General features: G+C 41.8%; 2 protein-coding genes across 14 annotated transcripts in view; one reads left to right on the plus strand and one right to left on the minus strand.

Annotated features, from left to right (window-relative positions):
• Positions 1–3,646, plus strand: part of CALD1 (caldesmon 1) — a 257,710-nt gene extending 254,064 nt beyond the window's left edge. For 11 of the 13 annotated variants that reach the window (XM_058189680.1, XM_058189682.1, XM_058189681.1 and 8 more), the window contains one exon: positions 1,203–3,646. In XM_058189680.1, the coding sequence (XP_058045663.1) occupies positions 1,203–1,234 (32 nt within the window). In that variant the 3' untranslated portion in view covers positions 1,235–3,646. The remainder of the gene's footprint in view (positions 1–1,202) is intronic. The other 2 variants (XM_058189685.1, XM_058189692.1) reach the window with 1 other exon arrangement.
• Positions 3,647–5,813: 2,167 nt separating this feature from the next.
• The window catches only part of LOC131202581 (perilipin-3-like), a 62,484-nt gene continuing 52,893 nt past the window's right edge, over positions 5,814–15,404 (minus strand). The window contains exons 6-7 of the mRNA XM_058191686.1: positions 14,324–14,520; positions 5,814–6,430 (exon numbers count right to left, since the gene is read on the minus strand). Coding sequence (XP_058047669.1) covers positions 6,005–6,430; positions 14,324–14,520 — 623 coding nt within the window. The 3' untranslated portion in view covers positions 5,814–6,004. The remainder of the gene's footprint in view (positions 6,431–14,323; positions 14,521–15,404) is intronic.

The raw sequence follows: 15,404 nt of genomic DNA on the forward strand, positions 1-15,404 counted from the left end.
CCCCCCCCGCTGTTCTACTTACCCCATGCCTCCTTTTGGCCTGCATTGTGCGTGCGCTCCTCGCGCGCATGCGCAGCCAGCGAACTGGTAGTAAACCGGTTCAGATTTCATCGCTGAGTCCAAGCCTCAATTCTGAAATTAATATTAATTAATTAATATTATTAATGGATTGCCAGACAGTCTCTCCTCCCCAGTGGCTTGTCCCTGATGGCAAATGGGGTTCTTTGTCTGGAATCTGTAAGAGGCAAACAACAGATCATTCACTTTCCTGGCTCATTTCAAATCTAAAGTCCATAACCGTGGTTTTCATACAGCAACGTCTGGATCCATTTATAAAGAAGAATCTAGCCAAGCATTTTATGGCTTAATGTAAGATATATCATAGGCTTTCTGTTCACATTCCTGCTTGCTAAGTATAATTACTCTTATTTCCTTCCTGTTCAGCCCCGTTATTGTCCAATTAAGCATCTCCAACTTGAATAGGAATTAATGAGCCTTTTGAAATATTTTTAATGATTCTCTGCAGGATCCATTTCTTTTCAGGCATTATGCCAGTACTGAGGCATACTTACCCAAGAATAATCTGAATCAAACCCAACTTTGCAGCCCGATGTATGAAAATATTGCATTCCCACATGAACCCTCATCATCTTTTATCGACCCCATAATCCCTTGCGGGGTGGAGTCTGGGCAACTGGATGGAGCTAGCAGAGTGTTTATTGGCCGGATGCCCTTCCTGTCGCCAATGCAGAGTTTGTTCAGCAGATATATTCTCAGTGTGCCCAGAGAGAGAAATATCTGCCTCTAGCTAGGATCGAACTCACAAGCCTCCGGATTGTGAGGCGAGAGCTCCACCTCTAGGCCACCGCACCACTCTGCATTTCCACATGATCGAGGAAGTAAAATTTGAGCTGGGAGCAGTAAGATGTATGGACCCATTAAAAAAACTAGGAGTTTCACTAATTTGCTTTCTGAAAATAACCAATCAGTGGATATTATTTTAAAAGTGGTTAAGATTGACTCTGTTGGAACTCTCTTCTAGATTGTGGGGTATGAGCAAGAAAGAAAGCAGGCATAGTCCTTAAAATTTGATCTTAGCATTGCAACCTAAATCAGCAAATCCTTGGACAAGTAGGGATTTCCCAGCTCATGTTGACATTTCTGGTGATTCGAGGGAATCCCACCACTTTTTTTTCTTTCAGCAGGTTTGAGACAATTTGAAAAGGAGCCTTAAGGAAGCCACCAATTACGCTGGACCAACTCGGTTTTCAAAAACAGAAGTGCTAAATGTGTCCTCTTCTTTTTATATATATTTATGTTTGTTTTTGTTGGTTTACTTGGGAGGGGCGGGTGGGGTTGGCTACATTATCCCAGTTTTTAAGGAAACCATGTATATTAGCACTGTATTTAATATTCAGTCTTAAAACATTTGTCTTAATAGTAGTGCCTTATTCCTCAAAAAAACAAAAAACACAAAAAACAAAACCATGCTGTGAAAGAGAGAGATGCGTCTACTGACAAAGTCTTCACAAACTGTGTGTCCAGACAGGAGGAGAGCGACATCTGCTGTGCACACTTTCCACTTGTGGGTCCTATCCCAAATAGGTGAGGAAAAACACAGGGCCAGGATGGGAGGAACACAGGCTGGTCCATTCACAAGCAAAACACCTGAACAGTGGGCCGTCAAAAGTCAAGGCAGAGTCAACCTCTTTGCTACTATTGACTTTTTGTTGACTTGAGTGTAGAAAGGTTTGGTATAATTCCCTAAGCCTATCGTGGTCTACAGAACACTATATGATAGGTTCACCATCTTTGGTGGTCCACCACCTTTGATGGAACCATGGCTTTCTCCCCCTTTGCTCTCCGACATCATGTCACAGATTGTCACGTGTGGTGTTGCTGGAGTGCCTAATCCATCACTTGGGTCATACCTGTAAGCGGAGGTCACCTTCTCTATCTGCAAGGTCCTGTGCAGAGCGAAGGAGTGTAACTTTCCATAAAAGGAAAGTAGGAGAGATGCCAGGAATGAGGTTCTATGCCTCCCACCCAAATATCCTTCCTGTAGCTAAGTGGGATGAGCCCCATTTTTTTTCTCCGCTTTTAGCACTTTACAGTAAGGCACGGAACAAACATGCCGAGTTGGCCATTTCCTTCCGTAAGTAGTCCTTGATGAATTAGCATCATCAATACAATTTTCATAGTTTTAAAGTAGCATTCCCCCACTCCCTTTGGTAAGTTATAGTTAATACTCTGAATTTGGACAATTGCAATCAGCAGTGGTACTGATAATGTTTCTCTCTCTTTTTTTGTTTGTTTGTATTTTTTAAAAACTAGTTAACAGTTTTAGAACATATTACATTTCGCTTTTTTAAATGTTATGTATAAGGCACTACTAATAATAGAAGGCTTTTAATACTTATTTACTTCATTTAGCTATAAACCTACATAACTAGCCAATATCACAATTTTTTTTTTAAAAAATACACACCTTTTATATTAATATTCCATAATTGCCATTAGGGACATGGCAAGAGAAGTATTAGATTTTTTTTTTAAAATAATAATAAGATGAGCGATGAAAATTATAGTTTTAAAGAGGGAAGGAAAAAAGTTTTAGGTCATAGGTCACGTGTATAAAACAATATAGCTAATTTATATAGAACTACCATAATTACCACACAAGAAATACATGCACGCACGCTGTTGGTAATCTTTCTTTTCCACCTTATGGCACACTGATTTTGCTTTTTATCAGGTCTGTATACACTTCTCATGTTCTCGCTTTAGAAAACAAAAGGGACACCATCCTTCCTATTGCCGTACAATTCAATGCACAAGTATAGTAGCCCTCAGTCCTAGATATACCAAGGAGAGACAAGGATCACTTCCTATAGCCCAGCTGGTACCTTCCAGATGCATTGGGAATCTGAGGAATTGTAATCTCAACACATCTGGAAAATGTCACGTTGGGAAGGGCTACTTGATGCACTTCAGCCTTCTCCCTCCTTCCTCAAGGAGTCCAAAAGTAGATATCCTTTGTCCTAGAGAACAAGCGCTTGCTGAATTTCAGGCAACGAGGAAGAAGGCTTCATTTGAACCCAGAAGCCTCTCCAAAGAGGATTATCTATTGTGTCTCAAGTCACTCCACCCCGAGTCTTTATTTTAACATCTATATTATTTGACCTGTATATAGTAAACTACTAAGTTTGAATTGACAAATCACATGATGATTTGGGTTTGTTTGTTTTTTACACCACACATAGGGGTGAAGTGAAGTGAGCTTTATTTAAAATTTATAGCCCACTCCAAATGCCATAGCTTGAGAATGGTTAATTTCTGTATACAGGTTTACATTTTTATTGCATATGTTTGTCCTTTTTAGTCTTGTTTTTTTTTTAAAAGGGGTTAAGATGGAGTAGCGGTATCCAAGCTCCATTGCTTTTGTGAATCATCAAGTTTACATAATGAATTTCACTGGAGCTTACAGGTGGGATCAGAATCATAGAAGACAAAGTCTTGGATCTATTTGTGGTTTGGCTGTTTGTTTTTAAATACACTTTGGAATCCTTACATCTGAATAGCTACCATAAACCAGTAATGCTGAATTTGTAATTCACAATAAATGGAGTTATGTCTGCCAGATGGATGGATCGGGTTTTGTTTTTCAATCAGGTATGCCATTGGGCTCATGACATCGCCTTTATATTGGTCTGTCCTCTTGTGTTATTCATTCTGACAAAACCACCACTTCAGTGCAGTTATTTTGTGCTATTCATTCACTTCGTGTTAAGCAAAGTCAATGGAGGAAGCCAGGTTTGCTTAATTCCTGAATGATTCACTTAACGATTATGGCAAGGGAGATTGTCAAATGGGACAAAACTCACTTAACAATCATCTTGCTTAGCAATGGAAATGTTGGGCTCAGTTGTGGTCGTAAGTCAAGAACTACATATAGCAAAAGGGCCATTTATAAATGTAATTGTGTCATAATCTTGCTCTTCTTAGTAGAGGAATAGGAAGTGCAGAATTCTTTTTAATCTGTTCGAAGCCTCACTGTGTGGAGTAGAATGAAGCGCCCAGATAATAAAAGTTCTGTCAATAATTATCAATAAATAAGTGCAGTTGGTGCTTATGTGGCAATTTGGTTTATCCTGATTTCTGAAATTGCATAGCTCATTAACTCAAGCTGCCTATTGATGATAATTTAATAATAATCATTATTTTAGAGCAGGAATGGATGAGTGTGTGCCAGAGACAGTGGAACGGACAGGAGTCAGTCAGAAAACTACTAACAAAAGAATGGTGTGGTGAAATGGGGTTGCCTAAGAAGGGACACGGTGGCTTAGGGGCTAGGACGTTGAGCTTGTCTATCGAAAGGTCAGCAGCTCAGCGGTTCCAATCCCTAGTGCTGTCATGTAACGGGGTGAGCTCCCGTTACTTGTCCCAGCTTCTGCCAACCTAGCAGTTTCGAAAGCACGTAAAAATGCAAGTAGAAAAAATAGGGACCACCTTTGATGAGAAGGTAACAGCATTCCGTGCGCGTTTGGCATTGAGTCATGCCGGCCACATAACCATGGAGATGTCTTTGGACAACGCTGGCTCTTCGGCTTTGAAACGGAGATGAGCACCGCCCCCTAGAGTCGGCAACGACTAGCACGTATGTGCGAGAGGAACCTTTACCTTTACCTTTAAGAAGTGGAAAATCAAACAAGTCTGCCTAGAAGCCATCAAGGGATGTTGTGGCCTCTAAATGTGTTAAACATAAATGTAAAATTTGCCAGGGTTGCTAAAAGTTTCAAGCAGTGGTGAAATCCTCTGCGGTTTGCCAGCGGTTTTGCTGCCTGCACATTTTATGCGCCAGATGTGCACTGCGTGCCTAATGCGCACTGTGCACAGATGCACAGTGTGCACCAAACACACGCTGTGTACACATGCTCAATGTGCACCAAATGCATGCTGTGTGCACATGCGCAGTCAGCACCAAATGCACACTCTGCACACATGCGCAGTGTGCACCAAACACGCACTTCACACAGAAAAAGGAGGTAAGTGGAACAATGGGGGGGGGGAACAGCTGTGCCGCGCGATTTAGATTCACTAGAAAGCAGGATTTCCTGCTGATCGTCAGAATATCAGCTGATTGTCGGAATACCAGTTCGGATGAACTGGTAGGATTTTTTTACTACCGGTTCATCCAAACAGGTAGCTTTTATTACTACCGGTTCTCCCAAACTGGTGCTAACCAGTAGGATTTCACCCCTGGCTTCAAGTTTTAACAACTTGCAGGAATCATTAAGAGATCTGGCACACCTGACTTTTTCTATTGGATTTTTAAATCCCAGTCTCCAGATTTTTGAGAAGTTTCCTCTTTTGAATCACATTTAATTATTATTAGATCCAGATGGCAGTTTGTGTTTGCCCGTGGAGTGACTGAAATTAACATTAATCATGGTCCTTTCCAGTTGCTTCCGTAAGAATTCTTTCTTGCAACTTACTTTATCACGATTTAGGATTAAATCTAGGATTTGCTGCCCCTAGAATAGATCATGGGTGTCAAACTCGCCGCATCATCTTGTCCTCATGTGGCACTTTGTGGTGTTTTCCCCTTTTGCGGAGCTGGGGTGCGTGTGGCCTGCATATGACGCATCCAGCCTGCACGCTGCCAGTTTGATGCCCCTGCTCTAGATGGTTCCAAAATTGAACTTTTCTAAGGAACAATAATTGTTGGTATAGTTGGACCCTTCAACCTTACAATAATATGAGGACTTTGAGATTCTGGTACTGTTCTGTTTTCCCTTTCCATCCTCTCACCTATTAGTTGTGTGGGATTCAGAGATGGTTGAGAAGAGTAAGAAAAACACACACGAACGTGTCAGATAGTCAATTTCCTATTTTACTGTAAGCTTGCAGTTGCCCTTGGATTTCGGTTAAGAGCTAACCCCTTCATATGTCCAAACCCTTGCATCTCACTTTTCCCCCTCCCACAGGTGACCAGATGCAGGGTTCAAGTGGCCGCAACTATGGAAGAGATTCCACTTCCCTCCAGTCCAAGAAGGCTGTCCTTCGACGCCTGCACCCTCTGAATGGCTTTTAAAGCTTTTGCGGTGCTATCGGTGGAGGTCCTACATTTGCAGTGGTTTGCAAAGAAACAGAAGGGAAGCGTTTGCACGATATAGTTCAAGAGCGTGTTGAGATTTTCTTCCTCAGACATCTTTTCCCAGACGCGGGCAAAGATTTTCCAGCAGAGTTCCTGGAGGCAAGTGAGAGCAGACAAGACCAACTTGAGGTCTTCTAAGATGTAACAAGCTTGGGGAACGCTCTCATTAAATTTGGCGGACAATTCTTCAACAGTAAAGATGAGGATCAGGTAGACAGTCCTCAGGGGAAGTGTAACGGTGTAGTACAAGGCTATTAGCCAACCTTTCCATTCCTGGAGGGCGAAAAAAACAACATACACCAGGGATGATTAGAATTGGAAATGTCTTATAGTTAAACCATTGTTCCCTTGTCTTCAGATTTTTCTAAGCTGCTTTTTAAAGCAGGGGGTCTCCAACCTTGACAACTTTAAGACTGGTGGACTTCAACTCCCAGAATTCCTCAGCCAGCAAAGCTGGGAGAGTTGAAGTCCCCAAGTCTTAAAGTTGCCAAGGTTGGAGACCCCCTGCTTTAAAAGCTTTCCAAAATGTCAGACATGAATCTTACTTGTGTGGACGAAACAAGCATTTTTATCAGAGCTATGGCCTCTGTGGAAAGATAGATTTTCAATATGACATATATTGTAGCACGATTGTTGGTGGTTTTTTTTTTCCACTACAGGTAATCCTCAACTTATAACCATTTATTTAACAACAGTTCAAAGTTACCACGAGGCTGAAAAAAGTGACTTATGGCCAGTTCTTTGAGATTATGACCAGCACACTGCTCTCTGCGGTCATGTGATCATGGTTTGGGCACTTGGTAACGAGCTCTTATTTGTGATGGCTGCAGCATCCTGCAGTTTACGTGATCATGATTTTATAGCGGCTTCCAGCAAGTAAAATCAACCGGGGAAGCTGGATTTGCTTAATGACTGCACTAAAAATAATAAAATCAGGGCCAGTAATATGATGGTGACTTACTTAATGACTGTATTGCTTAGTGATTGAAATTCGGGTCCAATTGTGATTGTAGCATTAGGAATAGCAATAGCACTTAGATTTATATACCGCTTCATAGTGCTTCACAGCCCGCTCTCAGCAGAGTCAGCCTATGGGCCTCCAATAATCTGGGTCCTCATTTTACCCACCTCGGGAGGATGGAAGGCTGAGTCAACCTTGATCCGGTGAGGATCGAACTGCTGGCAATTGGCAGAATTAGCCTGCAATGCTACATTCTAACCACTGCGCCACCATGGTGCTACCTTTTAAATCAAGGAATACCTGTAGTTCTTATGCCTTTAACAATAGCTTAATGTATGCTAATAATTACCTTATGTTACAACCTGTCAGATAATTTAAACCCCTTTTCCCAGAAATTCTTCAGCAAAAGTTAATGATGAGAAACTCAATCCTCTCAGTTTAACTGGAGATCCTTAACCCTCCTAGTAAGGCGTTTCTCTTAAGCCCAGTTCCAGAAAAAAAAACAGAAAGGAAGCTACTTTGGATCTTCCTACCTGAAGCGAACAATTCAAAAGTGAAATAATTCTTGAAACACAAGGGGGCGCTGTGCAATCATGCAGTTTTGCATAGGGGCAGGTTTTCGGAAGAAGTGCACTTATCTGCCTTTTCTGAACCAATGAAGCCAAATCTCTAGATGTTTGTCAAAAAGGGAGTTATTGGGAAAAGTAAAACAAGAGTAGCCAATAATCATTCACACAACATTCCAAATAAAATCAATTTAGGCAGGCAAATCACACGAGTTCTATATTATCTGCTTTAAGGGAATTGTTCAGAGTTTATTGCTGAGTGATGGAGGCTCCATCTGTTTGGATGCAGTTAGGCAGGACTTAGTATGCAACAGTAACAGAGTTGGAAGGGACCTTGGAGGTTATCTAGTCCAACCCCCTGCTCACGCAGGAGACCTATACTAGGGATTTGAACTTCCGACCTTTCCGATCGACAAGCTCAGCTTAGCCACTTGGGGGTTCCTTCTCTGGTTCCATTTCGGCTCACCTTAGTTTTCTAACTTTTCTCTGCCTTAGGAGCACAATCATCCCAGGAATAAAATCACTGGGAGACTGGCTGTTGCTTTGTCCATACAAAACAAATATATTTATTACATTTTCATGCTGCTCATCTCCCTTACAAGGTGAGCTGTCAGGCATAAGACAAATGCATCGTTTTTGCATCTTTCCAACAAATAAAAAAAACCATTATGACCGAACCTCCCCTTTTAACAACCCTGGTTGAATGCTAAAAAATGCAAGGTTCTGTCGATGTAGTTTACAGTAAAGGAGAATTAACTCATCCGGTTGTGATTCTTCATGGTGTAGTAGCCGACAACAATCTTGCAATTCTGAAAGTACAATTCTCCCCCCGACTTCTTTACAGCCTGAAGGGCAGTCTCTTCTGAGACTCTTGTCCCATCCTTTATACAACTGCAGACTACGTTGTCTCTTATCTAATTGTTCCCTTCGCGGTGTCTCTTGGCTCTGTCTCACAAGGTCTTTCCCACATACCATTACAGGACTTCCCCCTTTTGCATTATGCTCCTTTTCAGTTTATGCCCTCGATCAAATTAATAATAGCAGTAAAATTATCTGACTAAAAAAAAAATAATCCAAAAGGGGAGAAGTGCTGTTAGGGCATAACTATCTCCTTCTTTAAGACTTGTCCAGAGCACAAGATATGTGCTTAATGGATTTCTACAGCCCTGAAGGGCAACTCTGAGCCAGCTGTGAAATCTGCCCCCCAGTTCATCTGGTTCACCGAAACGGTAGCACCGGCGGCGGGAGGCTCCGCCTACCCCTCGCGATGTCATTACGTCCTGGTTTTTTACCATCTGCGCATGTGCAGAAGTTTCTGAGCATGTGCAGAAGAGGCTTACACGCGGTAGCGAAGGTAAGTGGATTTCACTGCTTCTCTGAGCTTATGATTGTGGACTTGAACAATAGCCCTTTAAGAACATGGATAAATTTATTTATTTTTATTTTTTATTTTATTTTTATTTATTAGATTTCTATACCGCCCTCCTCCCGAAGGACTCAGGGGGGTGTACAGCCAAAGTAAAAGCAAACAATACAATATACAATTAAAACGAAATTAAAAAAACTTATTACACAATTGGCCGAAAACTTTAAAACATTTAAAATTCTAAAAACCCATTTAAAATTCATATAAAATTTAGGAATATGGAATATAAATTTAAAAATACAGCAAAATTTAAGCCAGCCCCGCGCGAATGAATAAATACGTTTTCAATTCGCGGCGAAAGGTCTGAAGGTCAGGTATTTGGCGTAAACCAGGGGGAAATCGTTAGGAGCCCCCACAGAGAAGGATCTTCCCCTGGGGGCCGCCAGCCAACATTGTTTGGCGGACGGCACCCTGAGAAGTCCCTCTCTGTGTGAGCGTACAGGTCGGTGGGAGGCATAAGGTAGCAATAGGCGGTCCTGTAAGTACCCAGGTCCCAAGCCATGGAGCGCTTTAAAGGTAGTGACCAAAACCTTTGGTAGTGACCAAAACCTTTGGTAGTGACCAAAACCTTAAAACCTTAAATGGGATTAAAAGCAACTTCAGTCTTTAGAACAGGCAACTTAAAGCCTGGAGGACTTCAACTCCCAGAATCTGGGAGTTGAAGTCTGCCAGGCTTTAAGTTGCCACGGTTGGAGACCGCTGCTTTAAAAGATGTTTCTCTGTTATTGAGGTGACTACTTTCCTTGGGTGGGTTCCCGCTAACCCTGGCTGCAAGGAATACTTCAAGGCCTGACAGAGTTGGTTGTATCTTCTTTCCTGCCATCCTGCAGAACCATGTGTGACTCTGTCCTTCCATGAGGTTCTTGTACTTTAGATAATAACTCCTTTGAGTACTGTGGTTGCAAATAGGTCAACAAATTTATCATGTGAGAAGCTGCTTGGCGGAGGCTATTACTCAAATCTATTTTAAGCAACCATGAATGGAAGCAAATATATTTGCTCATGGAAAACCAGTCACTTTTCAAAGCTAAAGAGCTACTGGAAAGGAGAGAAATGCTGACCTGGGTCTATGTATTTGGGGTTCATAGCTCAATTGTGATAGACTTCCGTTGTATGTACATTAGAGGTGGGCAATTAATTTTTTCAAGGGGCTACATGACAAACAGACTCTTGTGGAGGGCTGACCCAATGCACCATATTTTTCAGACTATAAGACCCACTTTTCTGTCTCCCCAAAGGGGGTGAAAATGTTGGTGCTTCTTATAGACCAAATATTGCTGAAGCCCCGCACAGCCTGAAGGACAGTCTCTTCTGAGACTCTTGTCCCATCCTTTATACAACTGCAGACTATGTTGTCTCTTATCTAATTGTTCCCTTCGCGGTGTCTCTTGGCTCCGTCTCACAGGGTCTTTCCCACATACTATTACAGGACTTCCCCGTTTTGCATTATGCTCCTTTTCAGTTTATGCCCTCGATCAAATTAATAATAGCAGTGAAATTATCTGACTAAAAAAATAATAATTCAGAAGGGGAGAAGTGCTGTTAGGGCATAACTATCTCCTTCTTTAAGACTTGTCCAGAGCACAAGATATGTGCTTAATGGATTTCTACAGCCCTGAAGGGCAACTCTGAGCCAGCTGTGAAATCTGCCCCCCAGTTCTATCTGGTTCACCGAAACGGTAGCACCGGTGGCAGGAGGCTCCGCCTACCCCTCGCAATGTCATTACGTCCTGGTTTTGCAGAAGTTTCTGAGCATGTGCAGAAGAGGCTTACACACGGTAGCGAAGGTAAGTGGATTTCACTGCTTCTCTGAGCCCATGATTGTGGACCTGAACAATGGCCCTTTAAGAACATGGATAAATTTATTTATTTTTATTTTTTATTTTATTTTTATTTATTAGATTTCTATACCGCCCTCCTCCCGAAGGACTCAGGGGGGTGTACAGCCAAAGTAAAAGCAAACAATACAATATACAATTAAAACGAAATTAAAAAAACTTATTACACAATTGGCCGAAAACTTTAAAACATTTAAAATTCTAAAAACCCATTTAAAATTCATATAAAATTTAGGAATATGGAATATAAATTTAAAAATACAGCAAAATTTAGCCAGCGAATGAATAAATACGTTTTCAATTGCTAAAGGTCTGAAGGTCAGGTATTTGGCGTAAACCAGGGGGAAATCGTTAGGAGCCCCCACAGAGAAGGATCTTCTCCTGGGGGCCGCCAGCCAACATTGTTTGGCGGACGGCACCCTGAGAAGTCCCTCTCTGTGTGAGCGTACAGGTCGGTGGGAGGCATAAGGTAGCAATAGGCGGTCCTGTAAGTACCCAGGTCCCAAGCCATGGAGCGCTTTAAAGGTAGTGACCAAAACCTTTGGTAGTGACCAAAACCTTAAAACCTTAAATGGGATTAAAAGCAACTTCAGTCTTTAGAACAGGCAACTTAAAGCCTGGAGGACTTCAACTTCCAGAAACTGGGAGTTGAAGTCTGCCAGGCTTTAAGTTGCCATGGTTGGAGACCGCTGCTTTAGAAGATGTTTCTCTGTTATTGAGGCGACTACTTTCCTTGGGTGGGTTCCCGCTAATCCTGGCTGCAAGGAATACTTCAAGGCCTGACAGAGTTGGTTGTGCCTTCTTTCCTGCCATCCTGCAGAACCATGTGTGACTCTGTCCTTCCATGAGGTTCTTGTACTTTAGATAATAACTCCTTTGACTATTGTGGTTGCAAATAGGTCAACAAATTTATCATGTCAGAAGCTGCTTGGCGGAGGCTATTACTCAAATCTATTTTAAGCAACCATGAATGGAAGCAAATATATTTGCTCATGGAAAACCAGTCACTTTTCAAAGCTAAAGAGCTACTGGAAAGGAGAGAAATGCTGACCTGGGTCTATGTATTTGGGGTTCATAGCTCAATTGTGATAGACTTCCGTTGTATGTACATTAGAGGTGGGCAATTAATTTTTTCAAGGGGCTACATGACAAACAGACTCTTGTGGAGGGCTGACCCAATGCACCATATTTTTCAGACTATAAGACCCACTTTTTTGTCTTCCCAAAGGGGGTGAAAATGTTGGTGCTTCTTATAGACCAAATATTGCTGAAGCCCCGCACACCCGCTGGCCATTTTTTGGCCTCTGTACACCTCGTTATCGGGCCCTTTTTTGGCCTTTTTCAGGCCCATTTTTGAGGCTTTTTTCAGCCTGCTTTTTTTTTTCCACAGAAAATGGGCTGAAAAAAGCCTTGAGAATGGGCCAAAAAAAGTCTTGAAAATGGTCTGAAAAAAGCCTCAAAAACAAGCTGAAAAAAGCTCTGAAAACAGGCCAAAAAAAGCTCCCCAAATGGCCCGAAAAAAGGCTTGAAAAGGGCCGAAAATGGGGCACGTGGAGGCCAAAACCTTTTTTTGTTGTTTTCCTCTTCTAAATGTAGGTGCGTCTTATAGTCCGAAAAATACGGTAATCTGATTTGATGTCCCAAACATCATCACCTCAACATCTCAGGCAGCTCCAGGCAGGGGGCAGACACTGCACAGGTGCAGAAATTCACTTTTTCTCCCCATCCTCCCCCAGCCACTAGCTGACTGAAGAAGCCAACTCGGCGGCTGCTTCTGCCCTTGTGGCGTGCTTATTTACATTTGATTTCTAATTTCCGATTGACCCCACGCAAGCTGAATAGGGACCACCAAAAGGTATGATCCAAGATTTCAAGACAAATTAATTTCATTAAAACACTTGAACAATCTTCTATAATTTGACACTTTCTGGAGGTTTGGAATGGAGCATCCAACCTGCGAATTAGGGCTCCTGGGAGTTCTAGTACCATATTAAAAAGGGCACCAGGATTGGGGAAACATTTTTTTAAATATACAAGCGGTAGAATCAACTTCATCTCATTTCTAGGTTCTTGAGGAAGCCCAAATTAATTTTTCTCAGGGTGATTTTTCTTTTTAAAAACCTTTTCATTTAAAGATAAAACATGGCGGGCACCTGGTAGGGACTGATGTTAGTTAAAATGGGAAAGAAGCAAGAAAATAAATAAAAGCCAACAATTTTGGTCTTGTGTTCGTTTTTTAGTTGATGTCATTGCTATATAGAAGATTGGGTCCAGATAATGTTCAACCTGGCTATAAAAAACCCAGAGTTGTTGTGTTCACATAACACATTATTCTCCTCCCAAGATTGCCCTTATTCTGATTTAAAGCAGTGGCCTGTATCATGCAACATGTTAAGAGAATAACTGAGTTCCCACATCACTGAGTTGCAAACTACCACTGCTAGTTACCTTAATGCAATATTTCCTAACTTTGGTCAGCGGCTGAGGAATTCTGGGAGTTGAAGTCCATACATCTTTAAGTGGTCAAGGTTAGGAAATACTGCATTTATCTAATACGTTGTGTAAATTGAGCCATACTCCATCTCTCTCACTTTCTGGGAACAACCAGATGGACTCACTGAAGGGCAAGTACCACACATTGATCCAATCATGAATATGGTGGGGAAGAGCCATCTCTCTCATAAATGTACACACATGTATAATGAAGATAATTCAATAATTATTTCCATTTTGTTCCAAGTATTTTTAAAAAATATATATATTCTGGGACATCGGGTCCAAAAAATCAAGATGGCTGCCAGCTGTCACCTCACTCTTGTGCTTCACAACCATTCAGTATCCTCTGCCATGAACTCAAGGATGGGCTGGTTGGGAGATGGGATGCTTCAAGGGTAACAAAACTTCACTGTCTCTCTCCGAGATGGGCTTCAAGGACAACCAGCTGGGAACGGAATGCAGCTGCCTACCAACCTATGCCTGACGTGACTGTTCTGAAAGCGTTGTATTTGAATTTGATTGGACATGGGGGACCCTGTCACGTGAGGCAACTAAGGGAGGGAAAAATTAAACCTGGGGATTGCGGCATGTGATTCTCAGTTCTGGCTATGCATTACTGCAATTCACTTGACTTCTAGTAAACCAAACCTTTATCAATAAATGGAGTTAAGGATTGTTCTTACTCAGAGGTTCAAGCTGAGGCAGCTCTGACAATGGCTGCTTTGCATGTGCAGGACTGGATGCCATTTTGTGTTTTTTTTTTACCTCCCTCCCCTCACAGGTGCAGGAATAGGTGCAGAAATGTGTTAAATAAATATGGAGGCGAGCGTTTTCTTCCAAGGACAGGCAAAGAAAGAATGGAGAGTTACCAAGACTTACCGAAAAGGTGTTTTCAAAGACTATTTGGAGATTCTCATTAGCATGCCTCAGATGGCACCAGGATTGCTGGGATATATAGCGTTGGAATTTATTCAAGAGAGAAAGCACGCAGGCCAAATAGCCTTTGCACTTGATCTGGGTCTGCACTTCCTGCACAGGATCCATCCCTGTCTCTTGAGAACATGTTTTCAGATCCACTGAAAGGAGGAAGGCAGTGTAAATAACAGGCTCTAAAAGTAAGAGGAAAGGATACAGGTAGTCCTCGACTTAGAACTGTTCATTTAGTGACCGTTGTCAAAGTTACAAGAGCACTGAAAAAAGAAACGCATCACCGTTTTTCCACACTTATAGACCATGGGGTGTGTGTGTGTGTGTCACATGATCAAAATTTGGGTGCTTGGCAATTTGCGTATGAGAGGTTGAAGCATCCTGGCGTCCTGCGATCACCATTTGTGACCTTCCCAAACAGGCTTCTAACAAGCAAAGTCAATGGGGAAAGCCAGGTGTACTGAACCACTGCATGATTCATTTAACAACTGCAGTGATTTGCTGAACAACTGTGGCAAAAAAAGGGCCGTAACATGGGGCAAAACTCACTTAACAACCACCTAGTGTAGCAACAAAAACTTTAGGCTCAATTGTGTTCGTAAGTCGAAGACTACCTCTTTAGCAAGAACCTTACAAAACTCATCTCACCTTGCAGTTCTGTTGGACTCCAATGTTAGAAGATATGCCCATGTCTCTTTGGGTGGCATTTCATTTATTGTTGCCACTTTATGCCCCCCTGTATCCAAGCAGGTGTGGCAGATGTTGGTATTCACAAATAGTACGTCACAGACTGGTCACGTTTGAGATAGGATAGGGCAGGGTGTTTTTTTTCTTTCCAATTTCATTCTTTCATTTGCTCAATTGTTTCAAGGTAGGTCATCATCATCATCATCATCATCATCATTATTATTATTATTATTATTATTATTATTATTATTATTATTATTATTATTATTATTATTATCTACACAACAATGTGAAATCACCAGTCCCATTTCTTTATCTGGTCTTAGCCTTCATTTGCACGGAGTTC

Source organism: Ahaetulla prasina, chromosome 7, assembly GCF_028640845.1.
Source record: "Ahaetulla prasina isolate Xishuangbanna chromosome 7, ASM2864084v1, whole genome shotgun sequence".
Lineage (NCBI taxonomy): Eukaryota > Metazoa > Chordata > Lepidosauria > Squamata > Colubridae > Ahaetulla > Ahaetulla prasina.